Genomic DNA, 20,598 nt, shown 5'->3' on the forward strand with positions numbered 1-20,598 from the left:
CTGCAGAATACTATATGTGCTTACTGAACGTAGTGTACTGCAGTTCTGCTTCTTACAGGGCTCAAACGAGTGCTGTAACTCCTGTTTCATAGACACATCATTTTCAACAGTATCTATGAAGTAATTATTAAAATATTGCTGACTGGAAGAGGATCAAACTGTACACTATGAATTTTAGTTTCTGATTCATTGTTTCTGATTTTATTTATAATTAACCAGCAAGTCTTTGAAGTGTTATCTGAACCTCGTACCTGTTGGCTGATTCTTTCTGATTTTAATCTCCCAACTTCTTTGTGGTACTTATATTTGTACTGTTTGTAGAGTTCTTTATGTAACTCTGAGTTAGTCAGTCTGTGTAAGCAATGCATGTTTTCCATTTTTTCTTTCAGATCTTTTGTTTTAAAATCTAATGGCACAGGTTTTGATTTTGAAGGTTGATTTTTCTGGATACTCACTTTTTTTTAATGGCATTGCTCTATTTAAGTGCTCAGTAGTAATTTCTGTGGACATGTTCCATTTATTGTTGACCCCAATGGTAATCATTACTGATTCACATTATTCCTGGCTTAAATTATGTCTTAGTGTAGCAATGTTGTTTGCAGATAATATTCACCTGTGTTCGTACATTTTTCTTAGTCTGGATTTGGTATTGCATTTTAGCACCAGTGTTTGGCCTAAATGATCTGAGAGGTGACCATTTACTACATCTGTTGAGATGATGTGGTCATAATTTATGGTAACACGATCAATTGAACTACTAAGTGTTTTAGCCGTTCTGGTGGGTACTAGTCCAAGAAGATCTTTAGCCCCGTAAGACAGGATACAATCTGTACAACATTTACTTTCCTGGCCATCATGTAATGTGTTGATGTTCATATCTCCCAGCATGACAAGATTTACACTTCTACAGCCTGACATTAATTTACTTAAAACTCCATCAAGTGATTTCAGAAAAGCATCAAAGTTTCCACAGGGGGTCTATATACACCTATGACATTGAAAGGAACAATGCAAAATGTGATTTTAAGAACTGTAATTTCGAAATCTTTGTCAACACAGAAATTGTTCCCCCATAACACTTTTTCCGTGATGGTTATGAACGTACCTTTTCTGGAGTAGATGGCAACACCACCACCTTTATTGTGTGTTCTGCAGTAGAACATCGTTAGATTGTAGCCTTATAATTTGCAATATTGAATGTTGTTCACTGTTTTATGGTGTTCTGTAACTATTACTACACGTGGAGATAGTCCTGTGATAAATGATTCAAAACATCTATTTGTTTCCTAAACCATGTACATTATAACACAAAAGTGATAAATTAGTCTCGTGTAGACTGACGTCTGTTTGAGGCACATATGACACACGCACACACTTGCATCTGGTGTTGCACTGGTAGAAGGTTTTATTGTCTTAAAAAAAACATCACTTTTGTCCTGCCGATGTATTGTTTTACTGACCTGAAATTTCATGGTTGATTCTCCCAAGTATTCATTATTTTTGTCCTTGAGAGGGATGACTTCTGCCGCACAACACTGCACATTCAATTTGCTGTTCACTATTTCTTGAATACGTTTTATAACTAAGTCCTTCCCTAGTCTGTTGAGATGTAAGCCATGGGATTTATAGAATCTTCTTCCTACACAGCTTAGGTGCCCACAAATGTAACATTTTTGAATCTCTTGCATATATTTAGGATCTGTTTATTTGCGCTTCGCACTTGTTTATTTACACACGACCAGATTGACAAGTCAGTTCGATGTGGAACAGAAAAGACAATCACATTTGAGCTTCTCAGCTCATGTAGCCTTCTTTTAAGTGAGATCACTAGGTCTTTTGTTTCGTTTTTTCCTACATCATTTGTTCCTGCTAAGAACACAAAAAAGTCATTATTTGTTTTTGCTGTTTTCATGTCATGGTTCATGGAAGTCATGCCTGAAATTTTGTGCCTGGTTTCTCTATGCTAGTTATTTCATGACTGCTTCTAGATTGAAATTTGGCTGCTATGTTCTGTCCTTGACTATCTGCAAATATATTTATTTCACACATTTTTGCTGGTTGATGATAACTGTTTTTAGGCCTGCCGGTACTTGGATGTTGCGTGGTGGCACTGTGTGTTTTGTCTTTTTTGTCCGTAATAGTTGATAATCCATCCTCAGGAACACTTGATTTTAATTCACTGTCAGTGACTACACTCACAGTTGAATAGTTTTTTTTTTTCCTGTGGTTGAAAGCGACTCTGTAGTTCTTTGTCTATGATGTCCTTTCTCTTGTGATTAGACGCAGCTCGTTGAGATATCAGAGTCTACAGTTGAAAGCACTTCAAAAGGGTTTTCATGCACAAAGACTGTGTCACTGGTACTTTTACCGTTTACATGATTTTGCAGTTCTTGAGTGCTGTTTTTTAAAGTCACTTTAATCCACTTTTCGCTAAAAGGCACGATGCTTTGCAGAACTTCTTTTCGAGTATTCGGCTCACTTTTTCCAAGCTGACAATTCGAGATATCCACTTTCAGAGCATTGATTACAAATTGTAAGCTGGACGCATGTTAACTTCAAGATTTCGTCTTTACAATTTGCACACACCTTTTTAACGGCAAAATTAACTCTTTTTCCACGGAGAAACTTGTCGAACTTTCACATTAGCCACCATGTTCTTTTGGGCCAGGTGGGCATTATCACATACAGAAAAGAATAATCTATAATTCTTAAATGAAAGAGGTAAATACTATGCCACTGTTGCATTATGACCAGCATGTGACTGTATCCACTACTTTCAATTGTAACAATACAGCACTTTATACTCCATTATCAAGCGGCATCAAGAACTAACAGCCTCTTGCTATATCATTCCTATGTTGGAAAGGTGTGAAAGCTACTCAGAACAGTCACATCACATTGTGATTCCACAGAACAGTGCTATCTTTGAAGCAACTGTGTGACACTTTACGACATTTTAACACTGTCAACATTAGGCATGATTCAGAAACATTCCATTGGGCCCAACATGCCTCAACTACTAGAAGTACTGTTTACATAATGGGATCATCAGCAATTAATCCATAAACTGAAAAGGAGGCATGTAACTGCATGTGAACAGCTTTGGTGGAGTGAACAACAATGTGATGCCTTCCTCAGAAGTAACAGAATCACGATGTGCATTTACTACAGCAAGCAGACACAAAGAGAGCAAGTAAGGAATGGCACGACTTCCCGGCACCCCAACCATAGATGTTCGAAAAACAGCCACAGGCAAGAACATTATGGCGGCCTTACATTGCTGTGAAAAATGTGTAACCTCAGAGAAGTATGTATCACATGGGGTCATTATCACATATCCAGAGCTCTTAAAAAATCATCTTTGCCTGCAACCAAATAGAAACAATGTGAATTGCTGCCTGGTGGTATCCTGCTGCTTCTGCACTCACTGCTCATTCAACCTTTCCCTGAGCATTTTCGGCATGTTTGGATCCCTCCATGAAGCATTGTTCATTGAACGACTAGAAATTTCATTCTCTTATTGCATACACTCCAAAATAAATTATTTTCTACACTAATTCAGACTGTTTGGAAACAATGGTCAACTTGCAATGAGACTGAGGAAAACTATATCAAAAAGTTATACATATTTGTGCCATGTGCACACAAGTAATATCTCACAAAAAATATTTATAGTTTTCATTTAACTCTCTCGTGGAATGTAAGGCCAAAAGTGTACCATTATAACATCAAACCATTTAAAAATCTTGAGTGCTTGATGCTCCGCAGCTTTCACATATTTATTAAAAGGCATCATTTATACACCATGAGCTGCACTAGAAATGTCTTATTTGCCAAAACTGGTTTTCGGGTTTATAACCCATCCTCAGTGGCTTCAGATACAGAGGAACAAGCTAACTGTATGTGAACCAATTTCTACAAAATGATAACTGTACACATATGGCAGTAATATAAGTCTAATTACATTATGCACTTCTATAGCAATGACATTCTTGTCAGTTAAAATGACAGCATCTGGAATATGTCCTATAACATAGTATACAGTTTGTCGTGTACATTAACTGCTGTCAAATTTTACTCTTTTGTTATTTCTAAGACCATATTTATATGTGTCTGTGGCATGCATTCATATAATTATGTAAGTTACCATTTTTTACAATTGGTATGTGAAGCTAGAATACACAAAAGGTATATGATTACCAAATAATGCTATAGATCATGTCAGACAGTCTTTACATGCAGGTCATAGACTCCAAACCAAACTTATTTGGTTAAAACACTTTTGAAATTTTGTATATACATCTTATTCTGTAATTCCATTTGTTCATTAAGTATACTGTCCACTCATTTTGCCATGTGTGTGTGTATATTTCTTCTAGAATATTCTAGAATAATATGCAGGTATATTTCAATTTCGTCTACAATATTCTAGAAGAAATATACACACACAGGGCAAAAGAACCAGACAACATACTTAACGAATAAACGGAGTTAGGGAATAAGATGTATATACAAAATTTCAATAGTGCTTCAACCACATAATTTTGGATTGGAGTTTACGCCCTACATGTAAAAATTGTCTAATTTGACATGATATATAGGAATATTTTGCAATCATATACCTTTTGTATATCCTACTTTAACACGCCACTTGTCAAAAATTGTGATTTACATAATTACATAAATGCATGTCACAGATACATACATAAAAATGAGCTTAGAAATAAGATAAGACAGGTAATGTCGACTCATTGACCTATCAGTTCAGTGTTTATCCTATATAACAGTTATATGTCAAACTGTATCAAGAATAGTCACTGCCTAAAATTTGACAGCAGTAACATACACGACAAACTGTGTACTACGTTATAGGACATATTTCAGATCCTGTCATATATCTGACAAGTATGTCACTGCTACAAAAGTGCATAATGTAAATAGACTTATATGATTGCCATATATACAGGGTGGAGAAAAATTGTGTCAAGAAATTTTAACCCTGGATAGCCGATGCCAGTAGGAACCAAAATTACTAATGCTGTGTTGGTTGACAATGCACAATTTTTAAACTATGGAAACTTCATGCCACATGCTCCAATTTGCTGTGGGGTTGCCCTTTTGCCGGATACTCTGGACTACGCATGACCGACAATTCTTTGCCTCCAAGAGATCGCGATGTATCCAAGGAGGGACGCTTGCATGTGTGAACTGACAACGATAGCACTGCCCGTCAACCGACGAAAGTCAACAGGGCAATCCCATGGCCAATCGGAGAATATGGCACCAAGTTTCTGTAATTTAAAAACGGTGTGTTGTACACCTACACAACACTAGTAAATTTGGTTCCTCCTGGCATCAGCTATCCAGGGTTAAAATTTCGGGACACAATTTTTCTCAACTCTGTATATAGTTATTTTGTAGAAATCTGTGCACATACAGTTGGCTTACTCCTCTGCATCACATCCCACTGAGGTTAGGTTATAAACCCGAAAGCTGGCTTTCGCAAATAAAACATTTCTCGTGCAGCTCATGGTGTACAGACGATGTCTTTTAATAGTAAAACCATTTAATATGAAGTTTTCATTATGCCAGAAGTTAGTTACTCAACTTCTTTTGTTATATGCTTAAGGAAAGCATTTTTTTTTCTTTCTTCATGATAATTATGATGATGGCAATGGTAATAACAGCAACAACTCAAATACCTCAAATTTTGCACATCAGAGTACCTCAAAATTTTCCACAAAATCGTATGTTGCCCTTGTAAAGAAACAGTGAAGTAAGTTTCTAGCCTCAAACATATATTTTTAACACAAACAAACAAATAAAAAATCAGATTTTCTATGTGTGTATAAGCTTAATTCAGTAGCATCTCAAAACTTACGTTATCTGTGCATTCAGAAGCCTAATCCAAGACTCTGGTAAACCCTCTAATTCTCCAGTATGCGCATTACGTGTCACATGATAATCATGCTTCACATTTGTTGGTAATCCTATCTGTGATGGCACTTGTTGAATGTCCTGACGTTTCTTTGAAGAAAAAAGTTTTGAGAAATTGAGGCTCATTTTTCAAAAAGAGATATCACTGGTAGTTCATCTGCAACAAACATACAAAAAAAAACTATAATAACCATTATAAAACATGATACTTCTGGCAAATATTTCAGCAGATACATCTCCTGATCATAATACTTTTGCTGCTGCCGTCCCTGTATCATTATTATTGTGGTGAAAGAAGAAGAAACTGCTTCTTTCAGACAGTTTGTATTGTGCACAGTTCAAAACAAAGAACAACAACAACAATATTAACTAATAACAAGCACAAAATTCTTTAATAACTAGAGGTATACAAACAACTATTGAGTTCTCTGTTCACAATTTCAATTATGACAGTACAAAGTTTCATGAAGTATTGCACTCCCAGTATTAGTAGCTCAATGTCCAACAAATTTAATACATCTCCCTAGCTTCCTAATACTTAATAGTTTGTTTTGTTTTGTTTTAGGGTGCAAAAAACAACTGGGGTCATACGCACCCAAGTTAAAACTATAGAACACAAACACAGAGACAAGGGAAACGACTATGTCAGTCCCAATGGACAGAATAGGAGACAGCTAAAACAGGCACGTGGGGAAAACGAAAACCACACCATACAAAAATGGAGGTCCAAAACCAAAAATTAAATGGCCTTCACCATATTGCTTTGGCGGATAAAAAGGAAAATGTGGCTGACAGCCTGTGCACCATTTGCTAAAACAGTTGATAAATCAGATGGCAAACCCAAGCTGAAACGTAAAGTGGGGAAAAAAAAGGGGCATGCCAGCAGGAAGTGGCAGACAGTTAAAATTTGGGTGCAATGCATACAACGCAGTGGGGCAGCGCTGCTGAGCAAACGACGATGGCTAAAAAGGCAGTGCCCAATACGCAGCCAAGTTAAAATAATCTCCTCCCAGTGGGATGGCCGACAGGATGTCGTCCAAGGTGCTGGGAGAGTCTTAATAAGGCAAAGCTTATTCCTGTGAAGGGAGGACAACTGGCGATGTCAAAGGGACACCACCTCCTGACAGACAGCAACGTGGAGATCATCGGAGGGAAAAGAGGTACTCACAGGCTGAGGTACGAGGATTGCAGCCTTGGCAGCAGCATCAGCAGCCTCATTTCCTGGCAGACTGACACGACCACAGACCCACAGAAACATGACATTGGCTCCACCAAGAGTGAGCAAGTGACAGTTTTCCTGGACCTGCTGCCCTAAGGGATGAGCAGTGTACAGCGCACAGAAACTTTACAGGACGCTGAGTGAGTCTGAGCAGAGACCACAATTGGGAAGGCTGTGTCGCCAGATGTATTCCGTGGCCTGATACAAGGCAAAAAGTTCGGCTGTAAATGCTGAGGTGTGTGCCGGAAGCTGATATCAAAAGACACGGGGGCCAATGACGAAAGCACACCCAACCCCACAGTCAGTCCGAGAGCCATCAGTGTATACAAAGGTACTATCGCTAAGTTCCATAGGAAGGTCGTGAAATTGAAGGCGATAGACCGAGGCTGGAGTAGTGTCCTTAGGAAGGAAGTCCAAGGTTAACACGGGCCACTTCATGAAGCCAAGACAGTGAATGGTTCACACGCACTGGGAAAGTTGCAGGTAGTGTGAAGTTAAGCCACCGTAACAAGTGGCAAAAGCTGACTCCAGGAGGTAACAGAAGAGGGATGAGCCCCATACTGACGATCTAAGAAATCATCAAAGAAGGAGGCATAGGAGGGGTGGCCATGTGCATGGCAGACAAACGGCATGCATGCTTGCTGAGGAGAAAGTCACGGCGGTAGGAAAGTGGTAGCTCAGCAGCTTCAGCATACAGACTCTCAACCGGGCTGGTGTAAAAGGCACCCGTGGCCAAACGGATGCCATGATGATGGGTAATGTTGAGACGGTGTAAAAGGGATGGCATGCAGATGTATAAACAAAGCACCCATAGTCGAGTTTCAAACGGACAAGGGACTGGTACAATCTGAGGAGAGTGGCTCGATCAGCACCCCAAGAAGTACCATTGAGGACATGTAGGACATCGAGGGACTGCGTACAGTGGGCTGTCAGGTAAGAGACACGGGAGGACCAAGAGTGTTTCCTATCGAGCATGAGCCCCAGGAATTTCGTAGTGTCAACGAACGGAAGGGCAACAGGCCCAAGATGTAGAGATGGTGGGAGAAACTATTTGCACCACCCGAAATTCAGATACACAGTTTTGTCAGTGGAAACGCAGAAGCCATTGGCGATGCTCCAGGAGTGAAGACAATCAAGACAGTGCTGAAGGCGCCACTCAGTGAGACAGATCCGTGGAGAACTGCAATAGATGGCAAAATCATCAACAAAAAGGGAGACAGCGAAGCCCGGCGGGAGACAGGCCATTATAGGGCTAATGGCAATAGTAAAGAGGATGACGTTCAGGATGGAACCCTGAGTCACACCATTTTCCTGAATAAAGGTGGCCAACAAGGCAGAACCCACTCACACCTTGAAAACTCAGTCTTGTAAAACTGCCTGAAGAAAACAGGGCAGGCGCCCACGGAACCCCACGTGTAAAGAGTACGGAGGATACCAGTTCTCCAGAAGGTGTCTTAGGCCTTCTTCAAATCGAAAAACATGGCCACACTCTGAGATTCCCGCAGAAAAACATTCATGACATGGGTGAACGAAGTAATGAGCTGGTCAACTGCAGAACGCTGCGCTCGAAATCCACACTGTGCATTCGTGAGGAAATGGCGAGACTCGAGCCACCAAACCAGCTGGGCATGAATCATACATTCCATCACCTTGCAAACGCAGATGGTAAGAGAGATGGGGTGGCAACTAGAAGGAACGTTTTTGTCCTTACCAGGCGTAGGTATGGGTATGATGGTGGCTTCATGCCAGTGTCCAGAAAATGTGCCCTCAGCCCAGATGCGGTTGTATGTGTTAAGAAGAAAGTGCTTGCCCGCAAGAGAGAGGTGCTGCAACATTTGATAGTGAGAAGAGCTCGAAACTTCTGCAAAATGGCAGCCCAAGGTGCTGGAGATAGCAACAAGATCCACAATGACATTGGCGCCTACTGTCAGGCTGAAAACAGGGGAATGGATCTTGGTTCGAGAGAGCCATCGGAGGTTGGCCTACACAACAGAGGATAAGTGTGGAACTGTTAAAAGAGAGTCAATGAAATCCAACTAGCTCTTTTGCTATCCCGAAAAACTCTATGATACTTTGCACGCATCTGTTTATCATGAACGCAGTTTTCCAGCGTAGGGTGGCGGTTAAAAATGCGGAGAGCACGTCTCCATGCACGAATTACGTCGCGGCATGCTCAGCCCAACAAAGGACTGGGACACGATGTAGTAAAGAGGAAGTGCGGGGAATGGAATGTTCTGCAGCAGTAAGGATAACGTTTGTGAGATAGTCCACCTGGTCATTGCAACTGCGGAAATCTTGTTCTGCGAAGGTCAAAAGGGAGGAGTAAAGCTGCCAGTAAGCCTTAGTAAGATGCCATTTGAGCATGCATGTGGATGGGGTACGAGTCAGCAGATGGAGAGCACACGGGAAATGGCCACTCGAGTAGGTGTCAGAAAGAATGGAGCACTCAAGGCGATGGGCAAGCTGGGCAGTGCAAAACGATAGGTCGAAATGGGAATGGGTGTCTGAGGAATCAGAAAGGAAAGTGGGTGCTCCAGTGTTATAGCAGATGAGGTTTAAGGTTTAGTTGGTTAAGAAGGTCAGCCAAAACGGTCCCTCTCTGGCAGGTCCTGGGAGAACCCCAAAGGGGATGATGCGCATTAAAGTCACCTAGTAGCAAAAATGGGGGAGATAGCTGCCCAATAAGCTGAAGGAAGTTTTCCCTAGTGACATTGAAGGAAGGAGGTACATAAATGGTACAGAGGGAGAGGGTCAGGTAGGGAAGGAAAAGGCAAACAGCAACAGCTTGAAGACGGGTAGTCAGGGAGATGGGTGGACTATGAATGTCATCCCATATGAGCAGCATGACAACCCCATGAGATGGGATGCTGACCTCAGGGGGAAGGTCAAAACAAATTTGTAAATAATGTGAAGGCTGAAAGCGGTCTTGAGAGCACAATTTCGTTTCCTGAAGGCAGAGTAAAAGGGGATGCTGTGATGCTAGAAGCAGCCATAAATCCTCTTTGTGGGATCGAAGGCCGCAAATGTTCCATTGGAGGACAGTCATGAGGAGGAATAGATGTAGGGGTGTCAACTCGGTGGCCGCCAAGGGACAGCCGGTGGAGAGTCACTACTACATGGCACAGAAACAGGAGAATCCTGCTCCCTGGGGTCCACAGAAGCATCAGCATGCTTGAGCAGTCGGTCTGTGGAGCCCAACGCAGAAAAAGAATTGGTGGTGCACACTGGCGAGACAGAGGCCTGCTGGGCTAAGTGACCACGTGGCGACACTGTCGAGCAGGATCTTCGAGGTGGTTCAGGAGAAGACCGTTTGTCTTTAGCAGACTTCTTCGAGCCCTTCTTGTTAGAGGAAATGGTGATGCTACCTTGATACTGGGCGACTTCACAAACTCGCAGCCAAATTTGAGGTTGCATGTCTCTGTGGCCATGTCCTTCACAAAGTGAGGGGTAACAAGAACTGAACTATAGGTGCCAGACGAGAGAATACAGGTTTTGAGACTAGCCAGTAACTTGCGAGCTACTGGGTTACGAACAAACACTTCCCTTGACCTAAATATATCTACAACAGCTCCCGATCCCATAAATTGGGATCGAACACTTCCCTTGACCTATATAGCTCAACAGCAGCTCCCAATCCCATCTCCCATTACAAAAATCAACATACTCCACCAAACATTGAGATAGAACACTTCCCTCCAACTATATAGCTCAACAGCAGCTCCCAATCCCATAACTTAGGATCGACCACTACCCTTGACCTATGTAACTCAAAAACATCTCCCAATACAAATACCAATACCAACCTCCACAGCCACAAATTTCAATGAAACACTTCCCTATACCCCAATACACAACACATACGCCAAAAACAAAAAAATGAGAACTTACCACAAGAAAGTTCCAGCCCCACAAACTAGATTCGCCAACACACACACACACACACACACACACACACACACACACACACAAAGCAACGAAAAAATACTTAACCAAAAGAAAAACCCAACCCACCCACACCTCAACCCCCTCCCCCCCCAACCCCAAAATAAAAAACCCACAAACAAAAACCAAATGCAATATAAAAAACATCTCAATCACACACAACAACTCAACAAAAACTTCAACAAAATAGATCCTCCACAACTAAAACAAAAAACAAACACACACACCCTCCCCCCCCCCACCTTAACAAACACTATACAACAAAATAAACCACCCACCCCACCCTGAACCACAGCCACCCACCCACCTACCCAGCCCACCCTAACTAACCACTTTCGGCCTATACATTTTACCCACAGCCCTTAAGAAAACCCGAACAATACAATAGCCCTCTGGGACACTCTTCCACCAACAGTACTCATCTAAATGAGACTGAAGGTTGGAAGAGCGCCTCTTCTCCCTCCCAAGAACTAACTTAACCGCCCCCCACATCCCCTCTATTGTATTAGTACAAGCCCCTGTCTCGTAATTCTTAAACTCTAAACTATGGTTCACTACTAAATGATTAAATCCCCTCTCACCCAACCCCCTATAAGAAGAAAAAGCATCAGAAACTATTGTGGACCCCGGCTCTATATATTCCTCAATTAACCCCACTAATTCAGCCTTCGACCTCCCTTCCACAACCCTAAAAACACATTTGGAACCCCCACCCCCCGGAACAACAGCCCCCCACACCCAAAGACCAGCCACAGACTTCCCCCTCCCATACTTCCTTTTCCCAAACTGTGACTCGTCCACCTCCACAACCACCCCATGCCCCCCCAACTTACCCCTGTACTTAATAAATTCCGAACACACTTCACGACAAAAGGAATACCAATCTAAAACAGTCCTCTCACTCACACCAGTCTCATGCGCGCAAAAACTCTGTGGGGATCTATAACAAAAATAATATGTAACAAGCACAATGTCACGCATGCCCAATCTAGACTTCTCGAACCAGGTACCGCGCCGTATGGAACGCCATATGTCATCTTTGCGACAGCGCCACATGTAACTGTCCCTGGTCCGAGAGGCCGGAACTTTAACCAATTTCATTGGTTCACGGCACACACCGCACTTCACGACCTCGGCAATTAAGCCAAATAGCTGAAGGAATTTAATCAGCTCTAAAGCTGTGTCCCCCATCATAGCCCTCAACATAGAACTATTAATCTGGTCTTTCATATCCATTCCTGAACAAAAAACCACAACCAAATACACTTAATAACAAACCCACCCGACGTACAGCAATCATCATTACATTAACCATCACACAAAACCGTTAACTCACTGATACAAATTCCGCTTCAAAAAGACGCACGCTGCACTCACCACTGAGCAACAGCAAACTGAGCCCAACACACCAAACAAACGAAAACCATGAACATACCACCAGAGGGCACAACAAACAACAACACGACATCTACAAACACGCCACACTCACAAACCAAACTCCGCGCCATAATGACGTCACACACCACAACACCCTTACGTCACGGGTCAAAGCCGACGCGTGAGATCGGATGTTTCTGTTGACCCCAAAACATTACATCATACTTGGTTGTTTATTTAGGGTGCTCAACAGCATGGGCAAATCTTATTCAAAAAATGGTTCAAATGGCTCTGAGCACTGTGAGACTTAACATCAAAGGTCATCAGTCCCCTAGAACTTGGAACTACTTAAACCTAATTGACCTAAGGACATCACACACATCCATGCCCGATGCAGGATTCAAACCTGCGACCATAGTGGTCTTGCAGTTCCAGACTGAAGCGCCTATAACCGCTCGGCCACACCGCCAAATCTTATTCAATGTCTTCAAGTGTAAGGATACAGACGAAAAAGGATGTGTCTTTTAGATTGTACAAAATGTCACAGAATTTTACTTTCTTTGGACCACTGCACATTAACCTACAAGTTTTATCTGTCTGTCAAAAGATTATTACATACATATTTCTTAACTGTCAGTTAATTTCTCCTCACGTATTCAATTTCATACGTTATAGCTACGATAATTTTCAATAGATGGTATATTCCAATCTAGTTCTCTTTCTTGTGGATATCTCACTACACATTTTACCAATCCATATTGCATCGGAGAATGAATATAAACCCTTAGATATTTTCTCCTTAATTCCAGACAGTATATGACAATTGAATTACCTTCCTAAATGTGCCTTCCCCTCCCTTTTTGTGTTTTTGTTATATGCTTGGTTTCATCTTCCTCACTTGATTATTTTGTGCAATACTACTTACAAAGCAGATGACTGATTAGTTGTTCAATAATACGTCTCAAAATTTTGATATGTAATTTAGACTTTCACTTGTATCACTCCTCACATATTCTATCCAATGGAAATAGTTTAAGTGAAGTATGATTATACAATACTATAAAACAAAAATGGCACATATAGAGACATTATATAGTATCATCCGATTTTGATGGGCACTAGCAAGAGAGCTGTCAATACCTCAAAGTGGTATGTTTTGAACACAGTGAAGACTACATACTCGGTGACAGAACGCTGAACCCATACAATCAGCATTTGCCTTGCGGAGAGAACATTTGTGTGTTACTAAACACCAACGACCTACCATAATGGCAACAACAAACACAATGCACATAATTAACTGAATAACTAAACCTTAGACAGGTCATTTTGTAGGTCTGTGTGAAATTAGATAGTCCTCCTGAAGCATTGTCTACACCTTATACACGGTGATTTTGCTAAATGAACACAAACGGCAGAAAACAATCTCCAAGGACACATGGATACAGCGCTAGAGATGCATTCTGAGGTACCCATCTGAAGGTGAAGATAAAACATCTTTGACAGTATAGGCATCAATGATTGAAACTACAAACGAGAACACACCAGGCAAGTGGGAATGTTCTGTCTGTCCTAATGTTTTAACTCAACACTCAAGACAGCTGTAATGTTAGGCATGACAGCTCACACTGGTACTGGAGAGCATCTGCTGTTGATGACAACTTTGGGGTGGGCATGTTTCCAAATGCCAATGGACAGGCCGCAGAATGACTGTACCGGGAAAAGTATCTCCACCAATAGCACCCGCACCATGAATTGTTTGCAAGAGGCTCATTTACAGGAGTGGAAGACAGGTGCACCTAGTACTTACACAGGCTTTGGAGGACCAAGTGCTGAACACTATAATATGACCCCAGTATCAGCACAAGGCAGACAGTCAATCTGTACTGGGTAAGCTAGACGACTGTGTGGGACATTCTTCCAAACAACTGCCACTATCCGTATAACTTGTAACAAGTGCAGACCTTATTACCTATGCTCTTGCCTCCACATTACCTCTAGTTGATTTTGCGCGATTACGTGAGTGCATGTGTGTCAGAATTTGGGAGAATGGGTGTGATTTTAACCAAGTTTATGTTTCATGCATTATCAAGTTTTACAAATTTTCACTGTGTTCATCTGGGACTATTATAGAAAGTGCACAAATTTTCTAAAATAGTCCCAGGTAAACTTGGTTAAAATCTGTAAAACTTGAGAAGCACAAAACACAAACTCAATTAAAATTACATTCACTCTCCCATTCTGATACATCATCCACATGACCACACAAACATACAGGAGTAGGTCTCATGATGAAAAGGAAAACAGAGACTCAGGTAAGTTCCAATGAACAGCATAGCAAATGCTTTATAGTAGCCAAGACAGACACGAAGCCAACACCCACCCTCAGGAGAACAAGTTTATATGCCAGCTAGCTCTGCAGATGTAAGACAATGAAAGAGGGTATGATGAGGTCAACAAAATTATTCATTTCACTAGGGGAGACATACATTTAATTTTGATGAGAGACTGTAATTTGATAGTAGGAAAAGGAAGAGAAAGAAAAATAGCAAAAAATGATAAACTCCCATTCTTTACAGTGTTTAACTACCATGTACGAAACAGCTTCAAACTTCTTATCCCGTTACAAATGAGTTAGTATGTTGAGTATTTGATATTCCACATGTAAGCAAGGAAAAGTTTAGAAAAGGTTTGAAATTATGTGCAAAGTTTGTTGGAAGTTGTTACGTGCTGTCACTCTCAAATACTGGATGAACAAAGTCCTGGTATTTGCACGCTGTTAGATAAGCTGGCTCAACACAAACACACTGTTTCTAACTGTAATACTTACCTTATTGTGTTAAACTTTTAACATATGATGATACCTCTTCATTAGTAGATTACTGCAGGATTTTAAATTCAGTCAACAATCATGCGAAATTTTGAACATCAAATTTTTGTTGCTTCTGGAAGCCATTAGGTAGGCAATTGCCAAATGGTAGTGAGTTCTAGCAGAGCCACTTAGTATTATAGATTGACTGAGGAAAGGTATGAAAGGTGAAACTGTCTGGTTGAATTTTACACAGAGAAATAATTAATTGTTAACCACTTGATTTAAGAATCACCTAAAAAGGTTGTATGCATGGAAGAGACCTGGATACACCAGAATGTTCCGGATAGATTATATAATGAAACTCCGTGGCAGATTAACAAAACTGTGTACTGAACAGGGACTCAAACCTGGGACCTTTATCTCTCAGGAGCAAGTGCTCTAGTGACCAAGCTATCCACACTCAGTCAGTATAGCAATTACCCATTAAAGGCAAAGGTCACAGGTTGAAGCCATGGTCTCACACACAGCTTTAATCTACCAGGATGTTTCAAATAAATGCACACACTGTTGCAGAGTGAAAATTCATTCTGGAAGCAATCTCCAAGGCTGCAGCTAAGTCATTTCTCTGCAATACCCTTTGTTGTGTGACAGTTAGTTCCACAAGGTGTGCTGCAGAACTTCTGTGAAGTTTGGAGGGAAGCACGGAAGAAGAATTAAAGGTTAATGTCTTGCCAACAGTGACGCCATTACAGAAGGGAGTTTCGAAACAGCACATACTCCAATGCAAGTGAAATTTTTCATTCTGAAGATTATATAAAGGTTCAGGGACATCATTGTTTCCATTTTATCCAGCATAAGGCCAGGTTGAAACATTATTGGTACTTCACTCTATTTTTCCAACATTCTTATTCTATAACTGTTTCATTCCAGTCCCGATCCCTTCTTCTTAAATCTGTCACTACTGAGTCACACTATGAGACTCTAGCTCTCCCTCTTGCCCTCACACTTAGCCTCCCTGATTCATTTTGGTTTTCTTCCATCTTCTATTCACTTTACATGTGCAAACCATTTTAACCTGTTGTTCTCAGTTCTCTCATTCAGCTTTTTTACTACAATTTCATTCCTAATATCTTCATTTCTCACTGTCTCTCCCCATTTTCTGTTACATACTTCTTAAGAATTTCATTTCATTGGGTTGGATTCTACTCTTCTCGACACTGTCTAGGTCTCCTAGCTAATGCCAGTATGGCTGTAAGGTACACCTTGGACAGCACTTCCTTACACTTCATTGGCACCTTCCTTTAGGTTGTCCACATGAAAACTTCCTAGTTTCCAAATGGATTTAAAAAGGGATATGACACACAGATACTTGCAATTTGTGGTATCATGTAAAACAGTTCAAAAATTTCTGTATAGTTTTTTTCCTAAATTATTCATTTTGCTTGGTAAGTTCTTAGCCACTAGAAATATAAACAGACAGTCACATTCTGGCAGAGAAACACACATCTGATGAAACAGTAAAGGGGATCACAGAGACCTCCCAAAGAAGCACATCAAAGCCAGTATGCCGAACATTGTGAGAGCTACACACCACTCACTCAACAGTACGCAAGGTGCTGCATAAGTGACATCACTTGCACACTTGCAAAGTTCAAATTGCCAAAGTATTGATGGGAAATGACTTGCAACTTCGCCACAGATTTGCTACTGAGATGTCAGACCAGATCACACACAGTCAAAATCCGAACTAGCTAGAAAAGTCATTTTCTCTAACTAAGCAACCTACCATACACGTGGGATGGTTGCTCGGCACAGCATTCACATATGAGGTTCGGAAAACCCCCCACAGTTCTTGAGAACATGTACGACAAAGCAAAAAGGTGAATGCGTAGCATGCGCTGATGAAAGACAGTATAGTTTTACCATTTTTCTTCAGCGAGCAAACAGGAACAAGAACTGTTTACTTGGACATGCTTGAGCAATTTGCTGTATCTGAACCAGCTTCTTCCCTTTCCGCCATGTGATCTTAAAGTAGGATGGTGGACCACCTCACTGAAGTTAACATGTTTGTGACTTCCTTGACTGAACACTTCCACAGCAATGGATGGGATGTGATGAAACAACAAAGCAGCCATTACAATCTCAGGACGTGACCACTCAAGATTTCTTCCTGTGGGGTTATGTGAAAACATTGCACATGCCTCCCTTGTATGTGACCTTGGTGATCACAGAACTGTAGATGTAATAGCCTCCAACATCCCAGACATTCTTGTGTGCACACGGCTTGGGACAGAGCACAATCTAGACATTTTACAGGTTATGAAAGGAGCCCATGTAGAAATTTATTAATTTTCCATGCAATATTTTTTGTTACTTCAACTGATGTCACAAACAGCAAGTACCTATGTTCCATTTCTTTTTTTAACTGCATATATTTTAAGACTCAGCTTTAAATGATGATTCTAAGAATATACTACAACCTCCTACTTGTCATTGACATAAGAATCATGAGGACAAGATTAGATTAATTACAGCACACACAGAGGCATTCAAACAACCACTCCTGGGGTGCTCAATATGTGAATGGAGCAGGAAGAAACCCTATAGATGTAGAAATCAGGGAGGTTTCACGAAGGCATCCTGTAAGACAGATTTCAAAACTGAATTCACGGCTGCAAAACATTTCCAGCACTGGATAGGGCTCTGACCACAATTTATTGATCACTACCTGCAGATTGAACCTGCAAAAAATGCTGAAAGGTGTGAAATTAAGGAAATAAAACCTGGATAAGTTGAAAGAACTAGAGGTAGTTGAGAGTTTCAAACGGAATGCTATGCAACAATTTAATGAAACAAGGGAAAGGAATACTAACAGAAGATGAATTAGCAGTTTTGAGAGATGAAATAATGAAGGCAGCAAAAAATCAAACAGTCAAAACAAAAAGCCCCAGCAGAAATCCTTTGATAACATTCTATGTATTGAATTTAGCTGACAAAAGGAGAAAATACAAAAAAAAGGAAGCAAATGAAAGTGAAAAATGGGAATTCAGATGCCTAAAAATGAAAATGTGATAAACAATAAAGCAGGAATGGCTAGAGAAGAAATTAAAAGCTGCAGAATAAGGCATGATTATGGGAAACAGTTGATGCCTACAGGAAAATTAGAGAGACCTTTGCACAAAAAGAAGCAGTTGCATGAATATTAAGTATCTTTAATGCATTATTTTACCTACCTGCCTCTATACTGCACTTTGAGTAACTAACTCTGTGAATGGGAAGAATAATTGTGTAAGTGCCTCTGTGCACACTGTAATTAGTCTAACTTTGTCTTCACAATCCCTATCACAGCATTACATATGTGGTTGTTGTATATTGCCGGATTCCGTATTTTTAAGCTGGTTCTTGAAACTTTCTAACTAGGCTTTCAGGTGATAGTCTGCACCTATCTTCAAGCATCTGCCAGTTTTTCAGCACCTTCATGACTTTTCTCATGTGTCAAAGAAACCTGTGACTATGTGTGCTGCCCTCTTTTGTATACATTCAAAACACCCCACTATTCCCATCCAACACAGGTCCCCCCATACTTGAGCAACAGTCTAGGATGTGGTGCACAACTGTTTGTAAAACATTTCCTTTGTAGATTGATTACACTGTTCTACTATCTTACTTGTCCGCAGCTCGTGGTCTTGCGGTAGCATTCTCGCTTCCCACGCATGGGGTCCCAGGTTCGATTCTCGACGGGGTCAGGGATTTTCCCTGCCTCGCGATGAGTGGGTGGTGTTGTCTCACCACCACCACCACCACCACCACCACCACCACCACCATTCATCCCCATTACGGTTGGAGGAAGCCTATGGCAAACCACCTCCGTTAGGACCTTGCCTAGTCAGCGGTGCAGATCTCCCACATCGTCCCCTAAGCTTCTCAGAGTATGGGACATCATCATCATCATCATCATCATCATCATCATCATCATCATCATCACCATCACCACCACCTTACCAATCAATCAAAGTATGAAACATATGTTACATGCAATAGAGCCTATGTAATTATTCCAATACATAGCCATAAAAATTGTTACACCAAGGTACTTGCAGCAGTTGGACGATTCCAATTGTAACTCATTGCTATAATCATAGAATATTACATTTCTTCACTATGTGAAGTGCAAGTTTTACATTTCTGAATACTAAATACTCTTCGAGAATTTCAGAAAATAACTTTTTTTATGTTCTCTGGGATTATTTTAGTGTTCATCCCAAGTTTGCCAGAAATTCAGTTACTAAGTTACAAGGAAATTTGTGAAAAATTTCTACGAAAACCATTCACAGCAAGGAAAAGAATAGTCAAAATGTAAGTTCAATGACAAACTAACAGGCATTATGGAAATTATGAATGAGCTTGAACTTGAGGTCAGACCTATTACAACTTCTGCACAAAAGTGGACAACAAGCACATAGAACAAGCAGAGCAGTGGATAACAGAAGCTGCCAATAAGGCCCGTAGGACCACCATGGCCACGAAGAAGATGGATAGGGACCTACTTTTGGATCTGAAGATATTTTTGTATGGTCCAGGGATCACTCACTAGAGGAATGTTTCACTTAATTACAAAAAATTTAACCCAAAACTTTACACACATTTTTCTTGAAATCATATTTTTCATACTGGTGGGAAAAATAACTTGAGAGCAGTAATTATGATTTTGATTGGAATTTGACACTTGCATTCTAAACTGAATTATCTATCAGTGTACGTAGCATTTTTATGATATCTTCAAAAGTCTATTTTTAAGCACATGGTTTTGTCTCAATTTTTTGAGCCAAGAAAACAACTTTTTTTCAATTTATAAACGTTTTAAGAATTAAATTTACACTCTGCAATGGGGTGTGTGCTGATTTGAAACATCCTGGCAGATTAAAACTGTGTGCTGGACTGAGACTCAAACTCGGGCACAAAAGGCAAAGGTCACGAGTTCGAGTCTCGATCTGGCAAACAGTTTTATAAAAATTTTATTAGAACTTAATATTTTTCAATTATGTTACGTATGCTGATGGAAAATATACAGATAATAACTTAAAATTATTTTGTTACATGTTTCATGGAACTTCAGGAATTCTGCCAATGATAAATGTTACGGCTGCATGGGGGTCCTTCACCATGGGCAGCAGTTACAGGAGTGTCCGATGTAGATACAATAATGTTTTCTTAAAAACAAAAGTCTAAGGAATGAAACTATAGCATCAGATTTTGCATTAGTTTTTATTTTGCTTGGAAAAAAATCACGAAAATCATCTATTTTTCACAA

General features: G+C 40.6%; 1 protein-coding gene across 1 annotated transcript in view; it reads right to left on the bottom strand.

The window, feature by feature from the left end:
• Positions 1 to 20,598, bottom strand: part of LOC126248291 (serine/threonine-protein kinase Pak) — a 106,278-nt gene that overhangs the window by 72,115 nt on the left and 13,565 nt on the right. The window contains exon 2 of the mRNA XM_049949151.1: positions 5,882 to 6,094. Coding sequence (XP_049805108.1) covers positions 5,882 to 6,063 — 182 coding nt within the window. The 5' untranslated portion in view covers positions 6,064 to 6,094. The remainder of the gene's footprint in view (positions 1 to 5,881; positions 6,095 to 20,598) is intronic.

Source organism: Schistocerca nitens, chromosome 3 (assembly GCF_023898315.1).
Source record: "Schistocerca nitens isolate TAMUIC-IGC-003100 chromosome 3, iqSchNite1.1, whole genome shotgun sequence".
NCBI lineage: Eukaryota > Metazoa > Arthropoda > Insecta > Orthoptera > Acrididae > Schistocerca > Schistocerca nitens.